Genomic DNA, 27,170 nt, shown 5'->3' with positions numbered 1-27,170 from the left:
ATATACCTGAAATTCTATAGCCTGTACTCCATGTACATTCCTGTTTGGGAAGTTCTATGCTGTTCATAATGTCTATTGTTGATGTACAAGGCTCTCCTGCTTCAAAACAGGCTTCAAAGGATATATACAGTCTGAATAAGGCCTGATCATTCAAGTTGTAAACTCGGAATCTATAAAAGATATAATATAAAATTCAACAAGTTTATTCTCTATTCAAAAAGTAAATGGAAGAAAAATGATCTTGAATACTTACTACAACAATTCATGAATATAAATCAAGAAAGCAAATTGATTTTGGGGCCCTTTATAGCTTGCTGTTCAGTGTGAGCCAATGCTCCATGTTAAAGGCCGTACTTTGACTTATAATTGTTTACTTTTTACACATTGTGACTTGGATGGATAGTTATCTCATTGGCACTCATACCACATCTTATTTTTTATATGAATATATTATATATGGTAAAGATCAGAGAGAAGTAAAAGTTTTCAATGTTGACCACAGTAAAATAAACTGTTGACACAAAGTTATGTCTCACCTGTTGGCAGAAAATTCAGAAAAAGGCAATCTGATTGACAGCAACGTCGCTAATTAATTCAAAATTGCTGGACCATGACATAGAGGACAGTGCATCAAAATGATAAAAATATATCATTGTCTGTCATTAGTAGTTCCTATCAAACTAACTTAAGCAGAAAGCGTAAAATTGAAAATAAGTAGTTAATTGTAAGTCACTGGACCTCGAAACTGTTGTAAAATTGATAGTAATGCAACATATAGAAAATATCATTGATCAAGTAGTTCCTATCAAACTAAATTAAGCAGAAAACTTAACAACTGTTGACAGTGCTAAGACAACACAGCTGCCAGAATGGCAACACCAATGTCTCTCCTTCTGCGACGAAAGGCTAGACAAAAACAAATATGATTTTCCAAAATTTGTTTTTTTTCATAGTTCTTGCGGTATTTCAAGCATGTTTTACAGTTTATAGTTTATAGTTTATAACTATTTGATGGTGTACACATTTTAATATTCAAATTTCCCTCTCATTAATACTTACCTAATCCTGTATACACCTCTAACCCAGAAGTACTCTTCTGTTCCCCAAGTATAATTATGGAGCATCTGAGAATGTGTCCATTTCTCTATGGTTACAGTCAGTGTTTTTTGACAGTCATCCAGAGACACCGTAAAGTCAACAGTAAAATTGTTCAGCGTTGGAATCTCAACACAGCATCTCACATCAGTACAGGCAGTGGAGATGTAACAGGAAGTTGTTGAAGGGAGATCACTCAGGTCAGTTATGATACCCGGACATGCTACAAAGTGTAAATAATTGTGAAATTAATCAATTCAATAAATATGTATGATGCAATAACATCTTTCATAATTTCCATGGTAAAAGAGACATTTGCAACAAAATAGTGCTGTGACGGAATAGAAGTTCCACCATAGAATCTGTTCTAAAGTACTTTTGTTACATTAAAAAGATTGTATTTGAAACTTTCACCATATGATAATTTATCCATAATGCCCTAATAAAATTTCCTACACACTGGAGAACTTTTATCAATCATCTTGTTCCATTCATAATATATATTAATCAGAACAAATATACAGTTACAGCATGGCAGATAACAATTTGGAATATCTTAAATGTTTTATTTTGAATATTTTACACATACAACATTAGAATAGACATAACAGTAATGTGTCGAAAGTATTGCTGGGGTCGATTGGGATTTAACAGTTAAAATATTCGTTTTATTGGCTCCATAATTTGTCGCTTGTAAAACTTCATCTGTGACTGTCAAATCCACAATTGCTTGCAAGAGTAAAAATTGTAAAAAAAATTCTTATATATACCTATAAAATTAGACATGCATTTTATCTTCGATCAGTACCATGTTTACCCTAGTTTACGGCAAATAAAAGGTACAACGATTTAGTTCAGTGTAAATTCTCCTGAACCAAAATAAATCAGTTATGTCTGACTTCAACAATTGTAATGTCTAACAGTGGTGGATCCATGATTCTAAAAAAGAAGGACCAAAAAGCAAAACATCAGAAAAATGTCCAACAAAACACAATTTTTTTTTTCCATAGGGGTTGGAGCAATTCCCCCATGGGCCTCAATGACTGAGTGGTGTAAGAAGATCATTTACAATATCACAAGGCTGTCAACACTGAGGATGGGGTTCAAACCCTGCATGTGTCAGGTGAGATATATTCTGACCCTTCAATGACTTAGATTTCCACTTTTCCTGCGAAAGGTCATGGTTCTCTCAGTTTCCTCCTCCAATAAAAACTGACCACCAACATATAGCCAAGAGTATATGGCATTAAACATCAACAACCAATCAATCATCCACAGTGGGTGTCCTGGATCCACCCTTGTCCAAACTAATATTATATATAAATTAATCATGAGTTAATAAATGCCATTAACTTTGCATCAGCTTTGAACTACTATGCCTAATACTTACTATTATTCCAGCCACTGATAGATGGACCAAATGGTGTATTCCCACGATGACATGACGGGAACTGTAAGAACCATCCAATATCTGCTGCGTCATAAAACTTGTGTACATCAAGGTCTATCATGTTGTTTACATCTACTCCATTATCTGCTGCCCAATCAGTCAATGAAAAATCTGTGACAAAAATATAGTACATCTTTAGTAGCTAGGAGATAAAGAATAAAGCTATTTGTTAGCAATAATCTGATGGTTAAATAAAAGGGACTTGGACCTTAAAGAATATAAAACAGAGAAAGATTTCACATAGAGAACATTTATTGTATTGAATCTCATCATCTAATGAATTCTGGGTAATAAATATCAAGTGTATCCCAAAACATTGTGATTGGTTGAAAACGTGCTACACAATGGTTATCATACCTATGGCCTAGAATTATTTTCTTTGGTTGAACTAAAAATAAAATTACCCACAATTCTTTAGTTTCCAAAAAGGCAAATTGATGAGTAACACAAAATTCTCCTTGGCTACAAATCATTTCTTAGGATCCAATTTTGTTTTTCAAGATTTACTGCTGCTACGATTACCGACAGGTGTTTTTTTAATAGAGGATACAGATCAATTCAATACAGAATACAAACCTGGAGTAACATAGTCCATTCTCTGACTGCATGACTTCTTCGGTAACCTGGTATTTTCAAACAGGGTAGCAGTCCAGTCACATGGTAAGTACGTTTCCCAGCAGACAGCCATTTTCAAGGTTATCAAATATTCATTCTCACTCTTTAAATCATAAATGTTGTACCTGTGATATAAATTAAAATGTGTAATTATAAACTATTTCAGATTTATAATTTATCAGAATCTCATAAATATTGACCAGAGACATACACTGACATTTTGAAAATCAGTCCTTGATATGTTATCTTGATAAAGCTATGGATAAAAGAAACACTCTTTAATAGATTGTCATTCATTTATTTATCTATTTATTTGTTTTTTATAGTGATTGAGATTATAACACAATGTTGACTGATGTACCCCTATTTTGACATTTTTACCTATTATGTCTGTGTTTTGTTCACACATTGTTGTCAATATAATAGAATTTTATGCGACTTTCTTACAAGTGAGAGGTTTAGATAGCTTTAAAACCAGGTGACATAAGAAAATGACTGTACCAAGTCAAGAATATGACATTTGATTTCCATTCGTTTGACGTGTTGAAGCTTTTGAATTTGCCAATTGTTAAGGGACTTTCCGTTTTGAATTTTCCTTGAAGTTCGGTATTTTTGTTGGACTTATTTGACATTAGAAATGTTCAATCAGGCTTATGCTATATTCACATGCCAGGGCTGTTTGACACTTCATCTGAGCTATGCAGACTGCTGTGACATAATTACAAAATATTACATTAACTTACAAGATTCTGATAGTTTTCTTCAAGCTAAATTCTTGATCCTTATCTGAAAAATATAATGAACTTTCAAAAACAAAAAAACAAAATAACAAATCAAAATCCAAATACTGATTAACTTGATAATACTATCTGTATCAAAGAATCTGCAAGGAAACATAACTGTTAAGATATCAGTTATTTTCTGATTAACAATACCCATGCATAAAGAGACCTTATTATTTCATCCTAGATGTCTTATCTTATTATTATATATACTACCTATGTAGTTACTTTGTTGCCACATTGACATAAACACATAGAAAGTACCACAATTACTTGCATTTTCAAGTAGATTATACTCACAGCCATTCTCTGAAAGATGGCACAAGAAAGATATTGATTATTGAAGCCTTATATAATAAGGTGGGTATAATCCATTGGGCTAGAACACTAGGTTATTAGCAGCATTGTTTTCAGAGACCTGATGAGGGTTGTTTGGAGGCATACTTTGGGTACGCATAGAAGTTAACTAGCTTTAAAAATCTAATGGTTAGGGGGGAGGGTTGGGATCCCGCTAACATCTTTAACCCCACCACATTCTGTATGTATGTGCCTGTCCAAAGTCAGGAGCCTGTTATTCAGTGATTGTCATTTGTTTATGTGTTACATATTTGTTTTTCGTTCATTTTTTGTACATAAATTAGGCCGTTAGTTTTCTCGTTTGAATTGTTTTACATTGTCATTTCGGGGCCTTTTATAGCTGACTGTGCGGTATGGGCTTTGCTCATTGTTGAAGGCCGTACGGTGACCTATAGTTGTTAATTTCTGTGTCATTTGGTCTCTTGTGGAGAGTTGTCTCATTGGCAGTCATACCACATCTTCTTTTTTATATTTACATGGATTTGTTTATTTTTTAATTCTGAAATGGTTTATTTTCTATGTTTTGGCTTCATCAACTCTTAATGGCTGCTTTTTGAAGGTGTCTTATAGGTCTGCTTTGAACTACAAAATTTATAAATTTCACTGTTGGAACTGAAACAATACTTTCATGCCTATCTCTATACTCATTTTAACATGGATAGCCATTATATTTGCAGACTTTTTACAACTCTCTTTCGTCAGTAGAAAGATATTTACAAGTATAATGCCTACCCATATAAAAATATATAAGCATATAGCATGGCATGAAAGAATTATTTCTTAATTTATATATATGGATAGATAGATGTATTGACAGATATATATTTCAACCTTTTACGTTTTTTTCATTCAATATATTCTTGCTTCATTTTAACTGTTACTTTCATTTAATTATGCTACAAGTAATTTACAATTGATTGAAATGTAGCATCATAACTGTTAAATACAAACCAAAGACAAAGTCCAGCAGGGATACAGTGAACTGTAACTTCTCTATCCCTATATGAAGCTTCTGTTCACATGGGTCCAGTTCAAGGTTTGTATAAAATGATCTGTTGATGAACATGGATTCAATGCAACACGACACACCAGAACATTCACTGTTGAAGGAACAAGTCAGAGGGTACGGTGGAGAGTCAGACCACAGTGAATGTAATGTGATATTATCTGCACAAGCTGAAAAAAATAAAAAATTCATATATGCAATCCCATAAATAAAATAGATAAGTGCACAACTTTTTTATTGCTCCTGTTGCTAAAAACTGGATTTTCTAACAATGTAAAAAATAAGAAAATGTGGTATGATTGCCAACTATCCACCAGAGACTAAAAGACATAGATGTAAGTATGGTAAAAGGATAACAAATTATTAACCAAACACCATTTTTAGTAATAGTTATATAAAAATTAATGTAGAAGGTGGCCATGGAACACAGATGATGCCCCCTTTGCATATTCGTTATAAAGGGACATAACAGTAAAAGTGATGCCACCCAAATTTGATTTTGATCAGAGTTTTGTGGTAAAAAGCATTGTGTATAAGTTTCATAATATTTGGTTGAGGCAAACTAAAGTTAGAGAATGGAAACCAATGTCAGCATGTACGTACAGATTGACAAGGGCAAACCTTAATGCCCCCGCTGTAAAAATGGCAGAGTGATTGTTTTGCTATTGATCACTTATTAAATAATTCAAATAAAATTAAAGAACCTTTGTGAGCACGCTCACATACCCTACATTGTCACTGGGCAAACAAAATCTTACTAGATTCCTAATTTAAAAGATTCAAAATTCCTACTAAAGTCAAATGATAAAAATTTCTTGTGGATATGCACATCTACATAATATTTCCCTATTATCTACAAAGTTTCATAAAATTCTGTTGTTAAGTCTCAGAGGAGTTGCAAAGACAAACTGTTGCAGTAGAATATTTAGGCCAAAATTCTATGTTCAAAGTGGCTCAATTCCTAGAAAAAAATGAATCATAATTTCCGGTCAATATGCACATCTACATAGAACGTCCTTATTATCTAAAAAGTTTCATAAAATTCTGTTGTTTAGTTTCAGAGGAGTTGCAAAGACAAACTGTTGGAGTAGAATATTTAGGCCAAAATTCTATGTTCAAAGTGTACGTAAGACGGTCTGAATATTTCACTGAATCCCAGTCACCAACAAAATAGGAGTTTAAAAAGTCCCGATGAATGGGCAAACCATCAACCAGACAGAATGATCATTAAGGACTTGTAAAAAAAACATTTGATATTTACCACTATTCCATCCATTTGTAGCATTAACATATGGTACATTGTCCCTGCTACATGGTGTTTCTTGTAGGTAACTGGTCAGATCTAGCTGTTGTAGAATCTCTGCTATGTAATATACTGGTAGTATGTCATCTGTTGACTCAGATCTTACTCGTAACCATTGGTTCAGTGCAAAATCTGAAAAAAAGATCATGTTTTCCAATATTACTATTTCAAACTTAATATCTGTGTTTACCCACTAATACAGAAAATGAGCTAAGTAGAATAGTTTTGAAAATTGACCAACCTGCATCATCAAAACTGCCTCTGATAGCAATGTTTTCATCCAATCAGAATCAAATGAGGATAATTTGTGTAATAACCTCCAATATATCACTCTTACCATGTTTTTTTTAAGTTTGCCAAGTATCAGAAAAGAAGTAAAATGTGATTTTTCACAGTGTTTCAATAACTATGTACCTTTACAACATCGCCACTATGTCTGTCACTTAACCAACATCAAATGAGTATCCAATCAACAAAATTTACAGACAAAGGATGTCAATAGCACATGTACAGAGAGCCAGGAGAGCTTATGAACAAAACATACGATGAAAAGTTTAAAAAAAATCTTTATATTATGAAAATGCGTTAAAGGGTTTGTGTAATTTTTTTCCTTTTTACAATGATTTTATAAGTCCTCAAGTATCTGTTTTGCAACTCCAATACAAGCATGAATGGAAAGTACTAAATTCAGTCAAAATTTAGGTATAACAATGGTGTGTCTACTTTTTTTTAGAAAAAACATATAATGATACCTTGAATATTATAAGTTTCATCCCAGGTACATGTCTTCTTAGGAAATGTTAAATCGTCCAATATGACTTCGTCTATTTCACAGGGTCCTACAGTCTCAAAACAGACCTTAATTTTCAGGTTTATCACATAAACACCTTCACCTGGAAAATCTTCTATGCTGTACCTGAAACAAAATATATACTCTTTGGTATAAAAAATATACTTTATTTATTTGCTTTCTTAATTCTAAAATTTCTCGGCCTCACATTCCATTTTCATTCCCCAAAATGTCATTCCATCAAAAACAAAATGAGCACAGACTTAAATGTTCAAAGCAGACAACACCTCTTCATTGACTATCTGATAATTTGTGGAATCATGTATTAAATTTAAATATAAGATTGATATATGTTACTTGAAAACTTACGACTACCTCAAATGAAAATCAGAAAGACAGGAACGGTATTTCATAAAAACATTGCAGTCGCTCAATGTCTAATTTTGTTTTTGTTATTGGTTTGTCGTCTAAATTTTTAACTACCAATAAAAAACAGACTTACTCCATCCTACCAACACCAAGTAAGGTAAAATTATGGAAAGATCCAAATGTGTAGCCGTCCAGTAGCTTTTGTGTTGTTAACATCTTTTCTATCCCCACGGTGACCTCCTGATAACATGGGTCAATGTCAAGGTAAAAGTTGAAGGTCTGATTCAGTAGAGGCACATTAACACAGCAGTCGATAGTTGTACAAGAATCATTCACTCTACAGACAATATCTTCTGACAACATTGGAAGATCTATCTCTTTACCACAAACTGTAACAAAAACAATCATGTTATGTTATATCAAAATGTCTGATGCAACTGACAACATAACCTAATCAAAAGTCAATGCTCATACAAGAATAATTTAATATAAAAACCCCATCTTTAAATATAATTATCGAAAGATATATCTTTTTACCAAAAACTTTAACAAAGACAACAATGCAAGGAATAAGTGACTCAACAATGACAACTGAAAGGTTGAACTGGAATAGTTTAATCTGCAACATTCTTACTGTATGTAAATTCAGAAATTATTTTCTCCATTAATTAATCAGGCTGTAGATTAATTAAAAAAAATAAGATCTGAAATCTGCTGACACTCTCTCCTATCCATAAGGAGGTTCATACCTTACTATTGTAATAAGGGTATTAAAGGGCTCGCCACAACCCCTTCTTATCTAAAGTCAAAGATTTCATTAATTTCAATGAAGTTTTAGCATGAACTTTAATGTCCAGCCCTGTATAGAGTATTTCCTTTGCTGAGAGGTCACATGATTTATATTTACTTACCATTATTCCATCTAGTACCCGCTGTAGTATATAGACTTCCTCCCTGCTGACAGGTCGGGTGATTTAAATACGACTGAACATTTAAGTGAGACAGCAGTTTAGCAGATACTGTCAAAGGTAATGGTTCTGTTCTTGTGTAGTTATTGTTGCCTAACCAGCTGTTGAGTGAAAAACCTAAATAAAAAGAATGTAAAAATTTATTTACGTTTTCTGCACTTTGTTTTTAAGGGGAGTTGAGTTTTTTTCCAATGATTAGGTAGGGCAAACATAAAATATGTATACTGAGTTTTTACTATATTTTGAATTTTTGTTATACACACACTTAGAATCAACATCATTTTACACCACCAATTTCAATACTCACCAAAGACAAAAAAGAAGTTATACTCACCACTGACAAAAAAGAAGTTATACTCACCACAGACAAAGAAGTTATACTCACCACTGACAAAGAAGTAATACTCACCACTGAATAAGAAGTAATACTCACCACTGATAAAGAAGTTATTCTCACAATTGACAAAGAACTTATACTCACCACTGAAAAAGAACTTATACTCACCACTGACAAAGAAGTAATACTCACCACTGACAAATGAAGTTATACCCACCATTGACAAAGAAGTAATACTCACCAGTGACAAAAAAAGAAGTTATACTCACCACTGACAAAGAAGTTATACTCACCACTGACAAAGAAGTAAAACTCACCAGTGACAAAAAAGAAGTTATACTCACCACTGACAAAAAAGAAGTTATACTCACCACTGACAACTAGAGGCTCTAAAGAGCCTGTGTCGCTCACCTTGGTCTATGTGCATATTAAACAAAGGACACAGATGGATTCATGACAAAATTGTGTTTTGGTGATAGTGATGTGTTTGTAGATCTTACTTTACTGAACATTCTTGCTGCTTACAATTATCTCTATCTATAATGAACTTGGCCCAGTAGTTACAGTGGAAAATATTTTGTAAAAATTTACAAAAATTTACAAAATTTATGAAAATTGTAAAAAATTGACTATAAAGGGCAATAACTCCTTAAGGGGTCAATTGACAATTTTGGTCATGTTGACTTATTTGTAGATCTTACTTTGCTGTACATTATTGCTGTTTACAATTTATCTCCATCTATAATAATATTCAAGATAATAACCAAAAGCTGCAAAATTTTCTTAAAATTACCAATTCAGGGGCAGCTACAGTGATATTGTTTGCCTCAAATTACAGCCGAAATTCGGCTTTTTCCCCTAGAGAAAATTCCCAATTACTAAAAAAAATGGCTTAAAATTCCTCCCAAAAAGTTTTACATTTATCCCAAACAGTGATGGCATTGGTAGTAATGATTGTAAATATCGTATTCATGTTATTATTTTGATATTAGAAAGCACTTTTGAGATCCGTTTTTTCTGATCAGATCATCATGGTGTTTGTAACACATGTGGTTTTCAATGCATTAAGTACCATCATTGCTTCTGTTTCTTTCCCCTCTTAGAAAAGTACCTTTCAGGTTGAAAATGTCTGACAACCAAAATATACATGAAAAAACAGTGCAAAAAAGACTGCAAAGGTCGGCAAAAAATCGGAAATGTGTTTAGAATAAAATATCATAATCAGCTTGTATAGTTTGCACTGGTACATAGTCCGCACCCCCTTCTCCCCACGAAAGTTCAGGTAAAAAAACTTTTTGTAACTGTTAGAAAAGGTCTAATGAAACTCCCGTAATTTTAAATCGTGTGTGGTCGTTTGCGGTATTTTCTTGGAAAAACCTATTTTCCATCACCAAACAGAAGCTGAAACTGCTTGTAAATGATTCTAAAACACTTCACGCTGGTTAAAATAAGTCTAAATCACACAAAAAACAATTTAGAAACTTGTGTATGTTTAAACCGGAAGTTTGAAAAGCACGTGTAAAAATGAAAAAACCAGGTGAGAGTCGAAATCCGTACATAATAGATATCACTATAATACGACTTTGAAAGTAAAACAGTTCCCTCCTTATGTAAAACAGTGTTTAATATATCTATCACATTAATGTTTGAAGGGTCTTAAGCTAATACAAAACATATTTGTCAATAGGAAACACCAAAATGGAACGAATATTAACCGATTACGTTTTGTAGTTTACACATCGTAAGCTGGTTTACGGTTATCTTTTTTTACTTTTTTTGTACGATTTCATTCAAGCAGATACCAGTTTATATTTAGCAATGCATTGAAAAGAAACAAGAATTTTGTAATGAAGCATTTAAATTTTAAATTTGTCAGTATTAATTTGATATTGAATAAAAATAACTTATTAATATGGATTGAGTAAAATTATTGGTTTGAAAAATGATAAGAGCGCCCTCTACAATGTCAATAACAAACATGGCGGAACTTAAACAAACCACATTGCGAAATTGAAATTTTCTCTCTTATTTCTTGCTTATTGTACTCTATAGTCCGCACCCCTGCTGTCAGGGTCAATTTTGGAGAATAAAACCGCGGACTATACAAACCTTTTAAAGGTATACAAATTTCCCAATTTCAATAAAAAATATGCATTTTTCCCAATAAAAAACGGTAGAGGTAGTTTTGAAAAAAGACAACAATATCACTGAGCTACCCAACAACGTGTTGCCTGATTGGTCTGAAAATTTCAGTGCAGATAGACCTTGACCTAATGAACAATTTTATCCTCGTCAGATTTGCTCTAAATGCTTTGGTTTCAGAGATATGAGCCAAAAACTGCATTTTACTCTATGTACTATTTTTTAGCCATGTCGGCCATCTTGGTTAGCAGGCGGGGTCATCGGACACATTTTTTAAACTAGAAACCCTAATGATGATTGTGGACAAGTTTGGTTAAATTTGTCTTAGTAGTTTCAGAGGAGAAGATATTTGTAAAAGATTACAACAATTTAAGAAAAATGGTTACAAATTGACTATAAAGGGCAATAACTCCTTAAGGGGTCAACTGACCATTTTGGTCAAGTTGACTTATTTGTAGATCTTACTTTGCTGAACATTATTGCTGCTTACAGTTTATCTATATCTATAATAATATTCAAGATAATAACCAAAAACGGCAAAATTTCCTTAAAATTACCAATTCAGGGGCAGCAACCCAACAACAGGTTGTCCGATTCATCTGAAAATTTCAGGGCACATAGATCTTGACCTGATAAACAATTTTACCCCATGTCAGATTTGCTCTAAATGCTTTGGTTTCAGAGATGTAAGCCAAAATCTACATTTTACCCCTATGTTCTATTTTTAGCCATGGCGGCCATCTTGGTTGGTTGGCCGGACACATTTTTTTAAACAAGATACCCCAATAATGATTGTGGCCAAGTTTGGTTAAATTTGGCCAAGTAGTTTCAGAGGAGAAGCTTTTTGTAAAAGTTAACGGACGACGGACGCCAAGTGATGAGAAAAGCTCCCTTTGGGCCAGGTGAGCTAAAAAAGAAGTTATACTCACCATTGACAAAAAAGTTATACTCACCACTGACAAAGAAGTAATACTCACCACTGAATAAGAAGTAATACTCACCACTGACAAAGAAGTAATACTCACCACTGACAAAAAAGTAATACTCACCACTGAATAAGAAGTAATACTCACCACTGACAAAAAAGTAATACTCACCACTGACAAAGAAGTAATACTCACCACTAAATAAGAAGTTATACTTACCACTGACAAAGAAGTTATACTCACCACGGAATAAGAAGTTATACTCACCACTAAATAAGAAGTTATACTTACCACTGACAAAGAAGTTATACTCACCACGGAATAAGAAGTTATACTCACCACTGACAAAGAAGTTATACTCATATACTTACCACTGACAAAGAAGTTAAAATCCCAGTCACATTGTTCCTTAGGTAATCTATATTTGGTCAGGATATTGATATTGATAAAACACAGCACGGTTGTGTCCGCATCAGCCTCCATACAGACACGTAAAACCAAGTCTAACATGTAGTCACCTTCTACTACCAAGTCTACAGCGGTGAATCTGAAATACAAACAAAAAATGGTCATTACATTAACACTGGTATAACCACCATCCTCCATAGCATATAGATAGATTTGGATTAACACAATTTGAGCAAGAGTTACTTCCCTTTTGTCAGTACATGAGAAAAGTGTTATGGAAATATGTGTTGGACGAGCGGCAAAGTGAATGCAATTAAGCCCCAATGCCTAATAATCCTGCTGCATTTTCAAATAAATAAACAAATTACATTAATGTGTATTCAAATATTTTCTTGGATACCAATTTTCGTGGATTGAGATTAACTAGTAATTTTCATGGACTTTTGATTTCGTGGTTTTGCCAAATTCTATACACAAATCTTTAGAAAATGTGGCCTTTGATGATCATTTAACATTCGTGGTTTACCTATACCCAAGAAATCAACAAAAACTGGTATCCCATGAATATTAATGAATCCACAGTTATTTCAAGTTTCAGTATCAAAACACTTTAAGTGAATAAGAAATTCTATTTTAATTCTGATAACAGAGTATATATTGATCAAGTCATCTTTGTTTCCAGAAGACAGGCTTTAGCGGTATTTTTAACATTTCCATATAAGCAGAAGGTTTGGCTAGCCATAAAACCAGGTTCAACCCACAATTTTTCTTAAAATGTCCTGTACAAAGTCAAGAATATGGCAGTTGTTATCAAACAGTCCGTTTCTATGTATGTTGGCCTTTGTTTTTGTTGCAGTTCAGTGTTTCTGATGTTTCGTTATTTTCCTCTTATAGTTGATGTGTTTCCCTCGGTTTTAGTTTGTTACCCAGATTTGTTTTCACTTAATTGAATTATTACTATTGAACAGTGGTATACTACTGTTGCTTTTATTTATGTAATAAAACCCATATATGACATAAAACTTACTCCATTCTTACAAATCCAAATAACCACACATCAGTGGGTTCTGTCCATACGTAATCTGACAATAAGATGTCAAAGGTCAATTCTTCAATGCTAACAGTCAGCTTAAATAGACATGGTTCAAAGTTCACTCTTGTTTCAAATGACCTTGCCATCCTGGGGTTATACACACAGCAATAAACTGCAGTGCAATGACTAGCTATGTGGCAGTTGGCCTCTCCAACAATGGATGGAAGAGGATCCATGGCAGAAGTACAATCTGAAATAAAATCAACATATTCTGTAAGATTTGTAAATTTAAGAGTACTGTAAATTTGTTGAACATTAGAGATTAACAATAATGCTATCGAAATTAAAAATACAAGTTTTTATTTTAGAGAAAACTATCTAATCGCAATATTTACAATAATAAAAATGTTGCAAAAATTTCCGACTTTTCATTATCTAAATTAATACTTTTATTTGACATAACTTAAAAATTCAAACTTAACACATATTTGAACCATATAAATTTTCTGCCAGCATTTAATATTTTTAAATCAATCATTTTTCAGTTACTTAATGTTTCTAAAATTGCTAATACCAGAAATAACTAAGTGTGTATGCATTTTGCCAAAAGTTTCAATTCAGTTTTTGGAACATACAAAAGCTCTGTTTCTTTACAACACTAAAACCACAAAATGAAGACAGTAAAAAGAAAGCTTAATCTAGAATTTAATACAGCAAACAAGTTTTCCCTAAAACAGTCTATTTTACGTACTGTTTGTCCAACCATTGACAGCTCCAGCGTATGGTGCACCACTCCTGTTACACTGTGGGTTAAGGAGGAAATCTGTCAGTCCTAGTGTATGTAACAAGATAGACAACTGTGTGGCATCCAGGGTATCATTCACTCCTATATCATTCTCTGTCAGGAAAGCACTGTAGGAAAAGTCTGTGGAGAAAAAGATTCTAGGCTATAATGTAATGTATTCAACTCTAATATAAAACAGAAGTAACATTTATCTTTGTTAGTTTATTATTTGGTACATTATTCAAATATTTAAGCTTCAGAATTGCAAAAATTTGTTAAATGTAAATGACAGTAAATAACAGTTTTTGGACTAGTATCCTTTCCTGGAACAAAATTTTCAGTTTCAAAACGGTTAAGCTTGCACGGTATTGATAAAGATGCTAAACTGTGGAACTGTGAGGATCTTTTCAGTTATTCATACTGTGAATTCATTATTACTCGTGGATTACCAATTTTCGTGGATTTCTTGGGTACTGGTGAACCATGGATTTAAATGCTCAATGAAGTACAAATTTTGTAGGCTTACATGTAATCTTTGGCAAAACTACAAAATCTAATATAAAAAAATACAATTTTTTCCTCAATCCACAATTATTGGTGACAATAAAAATAAATAATCCCAAGTATCTTATACATGTTCTTTACCTGGATCTATAAACCCTGTTTTCCAATTACACACAGGCTTGGGTAGAACTGTATCAGTGAGGACAGGAACAATAATACCACAAGGCTGACTGGACTCCATACAAACTGTCAGGTTGATGTTCACTCTGTATGTCTGGGCCAGATCTTCTACCATGTATCTACAATAGAAATAATAAGTTACACCAGTCTATAAATTCTTAGTCTCAGATTGATTTGGTATCTGATGGCCTTTTTTGAGACTTTACAGACGCCATCACGAGATGGTTGGCCGTTATGGAATATCCGTTTCAGATGATGGCGGATATGTTTCTAATGTTGCAACAACAATCCCGTCCCCTATTCCCGAATATGACCTACCAAATAAGACTTATTACTGTGTTGGTACTAACATGAGTAACACGACGGATGCCACATGTGGAGCAGGATCTGCTTACCCTTCCGAGCACCTGAGATCACCCCTGGTTTTTGTTGGGGTTCATGTTGTTCAGTCTTTTGTTTTCTATGTTGTGGTTTGTGTACTATTGTTTGCATGTTGTTCTTTTTCTTTTTTAGTCATGGCGTTGTCAATTTATTTTCGACTTATGAGTTTGAACGTCCCTCTGGTATCTTTCGCCCCTCTTTTTCTAGAGGACCTTACATTAACAGATCAATTTTTAAGGGAGTTTGTGATGCCCAATCCTTTTTTTAGTGTAACATATTTGTAGACAATTTAAAAAAAAAAATTTTGGGGCTTTTGTCTTTTTTCAGCTTATGATTGTTCAAAGTGCCTCATAGTGTTTGCTATGAATTTTGTATGTCTTCATATAAGTTTACCTCACATCTCCATTTATTCATATTGAGTTTGTCGTCAATATATTTGTTCAAATATTTCTGTTTAAAAAAAGTGAAAACTTACTCTATACCAAACGCTCCATGTAATTTAAAATAGTCCTTCTGACCAAAGTTGTAGTCCTGCAAACTAATGCCGATCTCAATCTTCTCGATTCCAACAAACATCTGGTATTGACATGTCTCAATCCTGAGTACCCATGTGATAGAATGTTGGATCAGGTCAATGTCTGTACAACACGATAAACCAGTACAGCTGTCATAAAAGTGACAGTTTGTTTCATTAGGCAGGTTTGGTAATGTCACCTGTTGTGTACAACCTAAAAAAACACAGTTAAGAGAATTTGTCCTGAAATGCTGTTTTTAATATCTTTCAGTAAAGATTTATAGCCATATTTGAAGATTTCTACTTTTTTAGCCATGTATGAGTAAAAAATTCTCTGTTTTTAAGTATAGAGTGTGAGAACAAGAGATATAGAAATATCATATTGCAAACCCTGACAAGAGCAAAACATATCTTCATCTAAAGAGATTATAAAGCTACCAGGAACTGGTTTAAATGAAAAGTTCACTATAGATTGTAATGTGGGTTCATTATAATTCGTGGAAATACAAATTTTCATGGATTAAGTTGGTATAGGTAGACCACACATTTAAAAGTTAAACGGAGAACACATTATCTGATGGCTTGTATACAGACTTAGGCAAATCCATAAAATAAAATAACCGTGAAAATATAAGATTCCCTCAATCCACAAAAATAAATGAATCAACAGTACCTTAGCAAACCACTGCTAATAATGTGGGTGTAATTTATGGAGATATTAAATATGATGAAGTATTCTACTTTTTTCATTGGTTATTACGATCATGTGTTGCAAAGGATATAAGTATATGGGCGCTATGTTTCTATTTATTAATATATTGACGGTCAATATTAAAAACCCATAAAATGCTTATGTTTCTATTTATATATATATTGACCGTCAATATTAAAAATCTTGCAAAATACAATGTAAAATACACAGAAAGAACATAGAGGATCATTTCCATATTACACTATGTACTGGACATATGTAATAAATAACGGACTTTCCCTCAGTCAATACGTTATATATGGACCTGCTTGTCCTCGGTCAATATAATCTGAACAGGTCCATATATAACGGATTGACCTAGTCAAAAGTTCATAATTGATAATTATCCCATGGAAAAAGATTTACAAAGGATGAATACACATTTTCTATTGTTACCTTTATTCCAACCAATCTCATCAGAAGAGGGATGGTACGGCAGACTCTCTCTATCACATTGTGTATCCAGTAGTGCAGGAGCCACACCTATGTCATGGAGGAGTTGGGAAGCCAGGTGGATTGATAACTGTGTGGTTGTATCAGGATCCAAACCTTTACCAAGTAGGTAGGTGTTCAGAGAAAATCCTGTAAAACAATACAAATATTGTACATGGATATTCAGTCTTTATATTTTTAAGATTTCAAATAAGTAGAAGCAAACTTTGCAGATAGTTATCTAAGCATGGTTTCAGTGACAGAGAAAAATCTTTAATATAACACTAACTTTATTTGTAAGCTATGCAGCTCTTAGAATATATACATTTGACAAATATTCACAATAAAATAGCATTAGTGTATGAAATCAAACGACAGAGAATATACAATACAGTTTTCAGCAAGATATAATATATGTAGTAAAACATTATGTTACTTATTTGGGTTTTAGTGTCATTACGTATTTTTAACCATAAATGTGCATTTCCATTTCAATTTCAATTACCTGGTATTATAAAGTCTGTATTCCAGTCACATGTAGGTTTAGACAGTCGGTCATTTTCAAAGATGACCAGTGCCACCTCACATGGCCCTGATGATTCCAGACATATAGATATGTTTAAACTGATAACATACTGTTCATCTCCAATCAGATCTTCAGCTACAAAACTGGAAAATATAATAAAATCTTTTTTTGAAACCAAAGAACATCTACAATTGTTTTCACATTATATGCAACATTTAAAAGTATAAAACTTGTCATAACCAACCAGACATCAGTATTGGTTGAAAAAATTACTTTCTCTAAAAATTTAATTGAGCAATTTGATTGTTTTTAGGTAAATAATAATTTACTGAGAAGCTGTCCTAGGTATAATCTTTTCAGGGAACTTAACACAGCAAAGAAAATTGCACAAGATTTCATTTACAGTTAGTAAAAAAATTTCAATACTTTTGCTTAGACACAAATTACTCTTGTTCTCTTCAATTTTTTTCTATTTCACGTTAATAAGGTAAGCAGTCAAAAGTTTCTTCCCTTGTTTACTTCTAACAATCAACAATCAAATCCCACCTATTCAATATCTAACTGGCCCTTGCTCTAGAATTCAATAAAATTTATGAATATTTTTTTTCTTAGATTCTGTTCATGACATGCCCCAAATGTATAAACAAATACATTTATTCCTCTATGTTTTATACAGATAAGTTTATGCATGCAAGAGCCTGAAAGTGTTTTCAATAAAGACAACATGTAAGAGAAAAAGTAAAAGCTGCCATGCAATTATGGTCAATACATTTTCTGCATGCATAAAAAGTGTACTTTCACTGACATTATCAAAAGAAACAAATATAACACATTCTCATGCAGTTACAGATAAGTATCATTATAATAGACGAAACAACAAGAAAAATAATTTATCACACCACATTTCAAAATACCACAGAAAGTTGATTATCTGATCAATCAAAATACATGATTGTGCTGTTATCTCTCAAAAATACATTGGTATGGGTTTTACTCATTGTTGAAGGCAGCACAGTGACCTATAGTTGTTAATTTCTGTGTTATTTGGTCTCTTGTGGAGAGTTCTCTCATTGGCAATCATACCATATCTTCTTGTTTTTATATTGAAGAGTTTCTATATAAAGTTAATAACTGACAACATATTTAGTATATGAGAAAACATCTTAAAGTTCTACAAGTCATTGTTTTTTATATGTATGTCTTTTGGTCTGTGGTGGATACTTGTCTCATGTGAAATCATACCACATCTTCTTATTTTTTCATTGAAGCAAGTTTCATCGGTCATTTGTTGGCAAGTGTAACCTTATATGGATATGAGCAGCTAAGAGTAAAATTATGTATTAACAGATAATGAATTTTCAATAGTATTTTTAAGTGTGGAGTAAATAAGTTTTGGTCATGCAGATTAAGAAATACCATATTTTCTTACTTGTCAGATTTTCCAACTAGATCCTTTACATATAAACTGTAATAACATTATAATAATCAGACTGTTCAGTTTAATATTTAGTGTCAGTATCGTAATTAGTACGGTTTTTTTTAACCTATAAAAAACATGTCGACAATAAAGACAACAACACTCAAGTTTTTACCGCAAAGTATCTGTTTATTTGGTCGACATATTTCACCTATAGATAGGCGTCATCAGGACAATGTTACATATAAAATTTACAGAGAGGTGCATTTCTTGCGGTTGAGCGGTTAACCGGAAGTGTAAGTATTCTCTATGTCTTTTCACTTTCACTTTCATTTTCTATTTGTATAACGTCACCATAACTACCGTAATTATACTTACACTTCCGGTTAACCGCTCAACCGCAAGAAATGCACCTCACTGTAAATTTTATATTTAACATTGTCCTGATGACGCTTATCTATAGGTGAAACATGTTGACCAAATAAACAGATACTTTGCGGTAAAAACAAGGGTCCGGAAACGGTCATATTTGCCAGTCATGTCCTAAGATGAAACTATTTGTCCTAAACGAGTAATTGGGATTTAGGGCAAATTTTATTTTTTTACAGAAGTAATTTCGGTCATTTCATTGACTCAATGTTTGAAATCGGATTTCGTAATCGCCATTTTGCACTTGTGATCACTTGTTTTTGTTTATAATCCCTTTCCTGTAATAAAACTGCCACTACAGTAGTTTGATAATCCTGAGGGCCCTCCTAATATCTATATCAATGCCTCCGGGAAACATTGGCTAATGATCGCTAATCACTTTTTACCTGTGGTTTTAATTCACACCTGACAGTGATCACAAGCTCAGAATAATATCTTTAAAACATTAAAGTTACCTGACAAGTGTATTCATTATTTATTTACTTTTCATCAAAGACAGTCATCAATTCTGATTTAAAAATTAAATCTCTAAATTAACGTAGAAAAAAGTATTTTTTCATGAGTAACTCATGTGCTTTATTTACTATGTATGACCAAATGAGTTCAAATCATTTACATTAAACTAACAGAATCGGTTGAAGTAGACACTTAAGTGTTTAAAAAAATATAAAAAATCATTCATCAGGTGTACTTGGAATTTTAGGCCAAAACTATCCCTTACCAGACTTTCTCTTTAACTTATTGCCTATCATACTATACTTTTTATCTATGATTCATATTTCAGATTATAGACATCATACAGAGAGTCTTATTCAAATATTGTTCCTATTTGAAATATAGACATCATATAGAGATAGTTATTCAAATATGGTTCCTACTTGAGATTATAGACATCATATAGAGAGTAATGTATCCACTCTCCCCAGTTATAATCCACCAGTGAATAGTTCAGTTGTATCTGTTCTATCCCAATAGATAATCTATAGTTACATGGGTCCAAGTACACATAGGAGTTTAATGTCAGTCCAAGACTTTCAGAGGTAGAACAGCATTCTATACCAGTACAGGAAGACAGGAGGTGACACGTGGTGGTGTTGTCTAGCTTTCTCAAGGCAGAAATTGTTTCTGTACAATCTATAAAAATATCAATACATTTAAAAGAAAAATAAGGGAATGTGATATGAATGCATATAACAAACATCTACTGTAGATTCATTCTTATCTTACCTCCTATATATTTCTAGGAATATCATTGGTTAAAAGCGACCATGTATTTTTCATATTGGGTTAGTAAGCATGGTTTACTTTAGTACACGGTTAGTAGTGGTTTTACATTCCTTTATAAACACAACACTGCGTTGAGGAAAATCTGAAACGTTTCACCCACACAACAGATCAAGGAATTGATGATGAACGACTGAAATAAATGCAGAAAACACATTAAAAGTTAACAAGTTGTTACTGTTGGCATTTGTTTTTGTATAGACCATTTGAAGTAGGTTCTTTATATTGAAGACTTGATCACTTTGATAGAACATTAGTCTAAATGCCACATGTTAAGATAGTCATTACACAGTGAGCTAGTGACTTAATATGATATATATGGGGTCAGTAAATTTAAACTTAAAGCCCAAGACATCTACAGTTAATCATTTCACCATAACCAATGGAGCTTACATCGAGATAAGACCAGTGATAAAATGTCTTTTGCTCTTTTTTTGTTATTGGGTTGCTGTCTCACTGACATATACCCTGAATCTCCTTTTACATTCCCATTGGTTATTTTTTAACATAATGTAATGTTCCAATTCAGGGGCAGCAACCCAACAACGGGTTGTCTGATTTGTCTGAAAATTTTAAGGCAGATAGATCTAAACCTGATGAACATTTTTACCCGACATCAGACTTGCTCTAAATGCTTTAGTTTCAGAGATATAAGCCAAAAACTGCATTTTACCCCTATGTTCTATTTTTAGCCATGTTGGCCATGTTGGTTGGCAGGCGGGGTCATCGGACACATTTTTTTTAACTAGATACCCCAATAATGATTGTGGCCAAGTTTGGTTGAATTTGTCTATGTAGTTTCAGAGGAGGAGCTAAAAAAGTAATGCTTAGCAGAAAAGCAACAATTAATCATTCACATGACCTTCATATTACCCAATCAACACTTACCATTCACCCATTCCATTGAGGAGTTGAACCTAGCTGAGTTTCTGTCACAAGGTACTGGATTCATGAATTCAGCAATACCCAATTTCTCCAGTAACTCTGTCACGTGGTGGTCAGCCATAACTGTAACATTCAGCATCTTCTTGTATTCAGATATAGAGAAGTCTGAAAGAAAAGTTTACATACCAAAGAACAATCTTTATAATTAAAAGTAAACGAGGGTTCCCACATTTCTTGCAACAAAATTTTTAATCAATTTCTTGGATATTCATCTATTTTCAAAAGGACAAATTATCAGAAGTCATAGATAAAGAAACAAAAAGGTACCTTTAAATATAAGATATGTGGAGGTAATAACACATACAGAGTTAAACAAGTTGTCTTTCCTACAAAATATCCTTTAATACCTCAAATATGTCCCAACATTAAATCACTAATTAAATTTTTATCTGGAATGTGATTTATATTCAAATTTTTCATCATGCAAAAATGCAATAGGACTAGTGTTGTACTAATATGAACTCACATTATGAATACTGTAAATTCAGAAATTATTGCGTGCATTTATTATTGCGATTTTGTCATTTTAGACTAAAATGCGATTTTAATTTTTGCGATATTGAGAAAAATCCTATTTAATTCATATAAAAAATTTCAAAATGTGAGTTTAAATTATTGCGATTATAACCCTGTTGCATTTTTCGCAATAATAAAAACATCGCAATAATTTCTGAATTTACAGTAATGATTGTATCATTTGTATGTAATTTAACAGTTCCTGAAATCGCATTAATTAATCTCCAAATTTAATATAGTTGATCAACAATTGCAAAACAACAAGTAGTAATCTCACAATTTACTGTGTGAGAATGGAAAGAAGGCCATGAATTTAAACATATATCTTGACTTACCAGAAATCTGAAATTGTTTATTCCAATCACAAGTAGGTCGCGGCAGCCTAACATTGTTAAAGATATCATAAACCAGTTGGCAGCTGTTCTGTTCAAAGCATACACTGATGTTCAAAGAGATTAAGTATTCATTTTCTGCATACAAATCATGGATTATAAAGCTGGAATAAAAAAAAACATCAGTTCAAGAATCTGTTTAAAAGTACCTCAAAAAAACTACATTGAAATGAAATAAAAATCCTCATGTTACACCAGTATTTCAAACCATCAGCGTAATATCTGAGTAATTAGTGATTATGTACGATGACCTATAGTTGTTAACTTCTATGTCATTTGGTCCCTGGTGAAGAGTTGTCTCTTTGGCAATTGTACCACATCTTCTTATTTTTATATGACAAGGGGGTTTTTAATGACCTTGACTACCCATGAGGGTCTTGCACGGTCGTGTTCTTTTTATGTGCAAGTTTATTATATGACAATAAAATATGATCTCTTGATCAAAATAGTAACTCATATTGTTTAAACATATAAAAACTCAATATAAACAAACATTTTTTTTGACATACCCTAATCTTGATACAAGAAAACTTATATGTAGATTTAGAATTAGTGATCATTCCCTCACCATTGAAACTGGAGGATATCAAAAAATATTTGCCACACCCTCAAAGACTATGCAACAGGTGCAAAGTCCTGGATGATAAATCCTATTTATTTTTATTTTGTAAAATAAATGATTTAAGAAATGTCTTTTTTAATAATTTAATAATCCAATACAAAGATTTCTCTGACAATAAAATAAAATATATTCTAAATCCAACTAATAGCCAGCAAGTGAAATCATTAAGCTCTCTTATTAAGCAGTCTATGGAACTGACGGCAGGGGGCACTTGAGGTCATTTGCTGTGTTGTGTGTTCAACATTTATTCTCATTTTTAAAACCCAATATTGGAATAAAACCAACCATTTGAGGAAATTTGTTTAATATAAAAAAGATGTGGTATGATCGCCAATGAGACAACTCTCTACAAGAGACTAAATGACACAGAAATTAACAGCTATAGGTCAACATACAGCCTTCAACAATGAGCAAAGCCCATACAGCATAGTCAGCCATAAAAAGTCCCAAAATCACAAATGTAAAACAATTCAATTGAGAAAACTTTCGTGGGTACCAATTTTCATGGATTGGAGAAAAATCTTATTTTCATGGATATTTGATTTCATGGTTTTGCAAAAGGCTTCATATAAGCCAATAGAGAATTCCTTCTTCATTGACGAACAATTAAATTTGTGGTTCATATATATCCACAAAATCAACGAAAATTGGTATCCTACGAATAATAATAACACCATTTTGATTTCAAATAGACTTTTTTTACATTACCGATGTTTGACTTTGGAGTACTGTGGATTCATTATTATTCGTTTTAAATGTTCAACAATTTACAAATTTTCTATTGGTTTGTATGCAGACTTAGGCAAAACCACGAAATTCAATATCCACGAAAATGCAACATACTCTCAATCCACGAAAATTGATACCCACGAAAAAAAACGAAACCACAGTATATAATTTTTTGACAGGTTACCTACTCTTTGGTAAGATGTTCTGGTGCGTGGTTAAGGTGAGAGGTACGTAAATGAACGCCTCTAGCGGAAAACGGGAAAATTTGCGTTCGTTGTTATGAGAGTTATCTCCCTTACACCAGAAAAATATTTTCAAGATGTCGGAAGGTATTCCGCTTCGTCGGAAAAATGGTCAATTCGGTTGAAAAGTATTAAATGCTTCTCATCAAAATATAACAAAAAATGTATAATTGGAAATGAAATGTTTTGTCCGAGTGAAACATTGCTTCCCTCCCAAGAAAATGAAAGTAATTTGGCATGGCGTGATGGTCGAAGAGTGGTTGAGTTGGGTTACTAGCTGGCCAACTTAAAGCTTGCAAGAACTGCTATGCACCATTGTATCTAAACAACTGTTTAAAAGAACAAAAATACGGTCTCGGAAGTATTTTGTATATACCTTGTGGCAGCTGTCCCTACACAAACTTAATAAACACTGGTAAACGGCACTGATCAGAGACTTCAAAAAAGGGAATGTTGATATGGGACGTGAATACAAAATGTAGTATGGGTAAGAATATTACAAACACTTGTATATACACACAATAACAAATTAAGCTCAAACTATAATATTTTTATTTTATTTATTGAAATTCCATAGCAAATAGCCTATAGTCGAAGACTTACACTTACAGTTGCATACAAAGAAATATATTCGTTTCTCAAAACAACTGTCAACACTAAGAGATATTCAATTCTCGACAAAAAAGAGGAAATACACTGTTCTATGCTTAATAATGATATTATTCTTGATTTGATATTCGTGTTATATAATCACTTTCTCGCATAAGTATAAACATTTGGAAGTTTATACAAACAAAAAACCGTTGTTTACAGTGCTTTCTTTCACGTCCGCAATATGGTCTATAAATAGAAGTGGAAAGTGCTAGTACCGAGTGTGAAAAATAAAGGATTAACAAGCAAATAATTTTTAATAAAAATATTGGACAAGAGTTTTAAATTGCTGCGTGACATGAAATTTGCGGAATTACATCAGAAGGGTAAGCAAGAGAAAAGGAAAAGAAAATTGAATGCGAATCGAAATGGGCCGGGTGGGACCTTGTGCACGGACGTAAAATGGTCTTTCAAAATGAACAAAAATTATAAAAAAAAAGTTTTCACGTTGCTTTTTAGTCAATTTGAAATGAACATTGTGAATAATGAGTTTAAAGCATGAAAATACGCGAAGGAAAAATTACAAATCCACTGCTCAAAAATTACCCTTTAGGTGTAATATCACCATTGATTTTCCCCTATTAGTCTTCGTTAAATTTGCACTTTTCAAAAAAATTGTGTAGAATTTATCTTTGTTTCAAATAAAGTAATACTTGGCATGAGTAAAGTTTTATCCTGTCCAGTACCATAGAAAAAATTTCACATAACATTTCATTGCATATAAGAAAATAACCATCACTGGAAGTTAACCAATCAAATGTTCACCTCTTTTTTACCCGTGTACCAGCGTTAGTAACCATGTAACCTCAAGTTTTCAAAATATTCTATTGAAACACCAAATAAAAATATAATGGCGCTTAGAAGCACCCAAGATATATGTTTATGACCCAGAATTTTTTTTTACTGCAATGAAATGGAGGATTAATTTCCAACAACTGTCAAATTCAAGGGAATTTTTTTTTTCATTGACGTAAACCCCACACTGATTGAAGAAATAAGCTATACATGTTTAGGGTCTCATATAATCCGTAAAAAAAATAATAATCGGTAAATAATACATTTTTCAGACAGGATAAATATTCCATAGGCGCTATAGCGCATTAGTTAAGAGGAACAAATTATAATCAAAGAGACACGTTTATAAAGCGTTCGTTGTCTTTGTGTGACAATATTTCTATTTTGATTTTGATTCTGTTGATGGAGATTTGACGTTACGTAATCTTTTTCGGCGACGTCATGCAACTATCTTTTCCCGTCGGCAACACCCTTTCAACGGCTGATATATAAAAAGGGGGTTCGGTAACCATAGGAAAATTATATATCAATAGAAAGGAAAATACTATCACAAAAACATTTAATTTTTATAGAAAAATCGTAGGAATGGTTTTAACTGCCGATTAAATTAAGCTTGAAATTTCTCATTTTTGGCGTAAATTTGACGTTATGTCTATGTACTTTATGGTGTTTTCCTAACATTTTCAAATGACTGTAACTTTGAAAGTAGATCGGTTACCCACTTAAATTTTTCGATTTTTCTTTGTATTTTAAAAAGTTCTACGTGTATACAATTTCTTAAAAAAATCGCTGGACAAGCGATTTACGTACCTGTTACCTTAAGTAAGATTAACTAAAAGAAGTGTAATCGAGCTTACAACTTGGAGAAAAAATTTACTGTTTTCCTACGATTTTGTTGTGTGTAGAAAACATAAAACAGTTAATTTTACTCCAAATTGCACTGATTGTATGCTTGATTTTTCTTCTTTTATATAAAAAATTATACTGTAAATTCAGAAATTATTGCGTGCATTTATTATTGAGATTTTTCAAGAATGGACAAAAATGCGAGATTAATTATTGCAATATCATGAAAATCTGCATACGGATATATGTAACAGACATCAGAATGCAAGTTCTTATTATTGCGATAGTCACGCAGTCGCATTATTCACATTAATAAAAATGAATTTACAGTATACTCCGGAATCAAAAGTCAGTAATACTTGCTTCATTCTGAAGACACCATTCAAATCAACAATGGTCCATTCACCAAACTGATAGTCCCTTAGTGTTACATTAAACTGTAGTTTCTCAATTCCAACTCTAAGCTGGTAATTACAGGTGTCCAAATTCATAAAGATGTGAACAGACTTCTTGATGACAGGGACATCCAAGCAGCAATCTATAGCCCTACATGAGCTGTCAAGGTTACAGGTTATAGTGCTATCATCCAACGAAGCCAAAGTTACAGGAGTAAAACATCCTACAATGTAAAGAAATGTTGATGTGACGA

At 32.7% G+C, this 27,170-nt stretch overlaps 1 protein-coding gene across 1 annotated transcript in view; it reads right to left on the bottom strand.

The window, feature by feature from the left end:
* The window catches only part of LOC127720544 (uncharacterized), a 170,438-nt gene extending 147,704 nt beyond the window's left edge, over positions 1-22,734 (bottom strand). The window contains exons 1-20 of the mRNA XM_052227137.1: positions 22,580-22,734; positions 21,672-21,833; positions 20,378-20,633; positions 17,633-17,796; positions 17,092-17,277; positions 15,906-16,158; positions 15,011-15,168; positions 14,333-14,506; positions 13,576-13,831; positions 12,512-12,687; positions 8,679-8,852; positions 7,901-8,156; positions 7,361-7,524; positions 6,567-6,740; positions 5,251-5,475; positions 3,904-3,946; positions 3,122-3,285; positions 2,486-2,656; positions 1,060-1,318; positions 7-170 (exon numbers count right to left, since the gene is read on the bottom strand). Of these exons, the coding sequence (XP_052083097.1) occupies positions 7-170; positions 1,060-1,318; positions 2,486-2,656; positions 3,122-3,285; positions 3,904-3,946; positions 5,251-5,475; positions 6,567-6,740; positions 7,361-7,524; positions 7,901-8,156; positions 8,679-8,852; positions 12,512-12,687; positions 13,576-13,831; positions 14,333-14,506; positions 15,011-15,168; positions 15,906-16,158; positions 17,092-17,277; positions 17,633-17,796; positions 20,378-20,633; positions 21,672-21,807 (3,553 nt within the window). The 5' untranslated portion in view covers positions 21,808-21,833; positions 22,580-22,734. The remainder of the gene's footprint in view (positions 1-6; positions 171-1,059; positions 1,319-2,485; positions 2,657-3,121; positions 3,286-3,903; positions 3,947-5,250; positions 5,476-6,566; positions 6,741-7,360; positions 7,525-7,900; positions 8,157-8,678; positions 8,853-12,511; positions 12,688-13,575; positions 13,832-14,332; positions 14,507-15,010; positions 15,169-15,905; positions 16,159-17,091; positions 17,278-17,632; positions 17,797-20,377; positions 20,634-21,671; positions 21,834-22,579) is intronic.
* Between the last annotated feature and the right edge of the window lie 4,436 nt (positions 22,735-27,170).

The sequence above is a fragment of the Mytilus californianus genome, unplaced genomic scaffold (genome assembly GCF_021869535.1).
Source record: "Mytilus californianus isolate M0D057914Y unplaced genomic scaffold, xbMytCali1.0.p SCAF_11, whole genome shotgun sequence".
In the NCBI taxonomy this organism is placed as follows: domain Eukaryota; kingdom Metazoa; phylum Mollusca; class Bivalvia; order Mytilida; family Mytilidae; genus Mytilus; species Mytilus californianus.
This window is presented reverse-complemented; position numbering and strand designations above follow the sequence as displayed.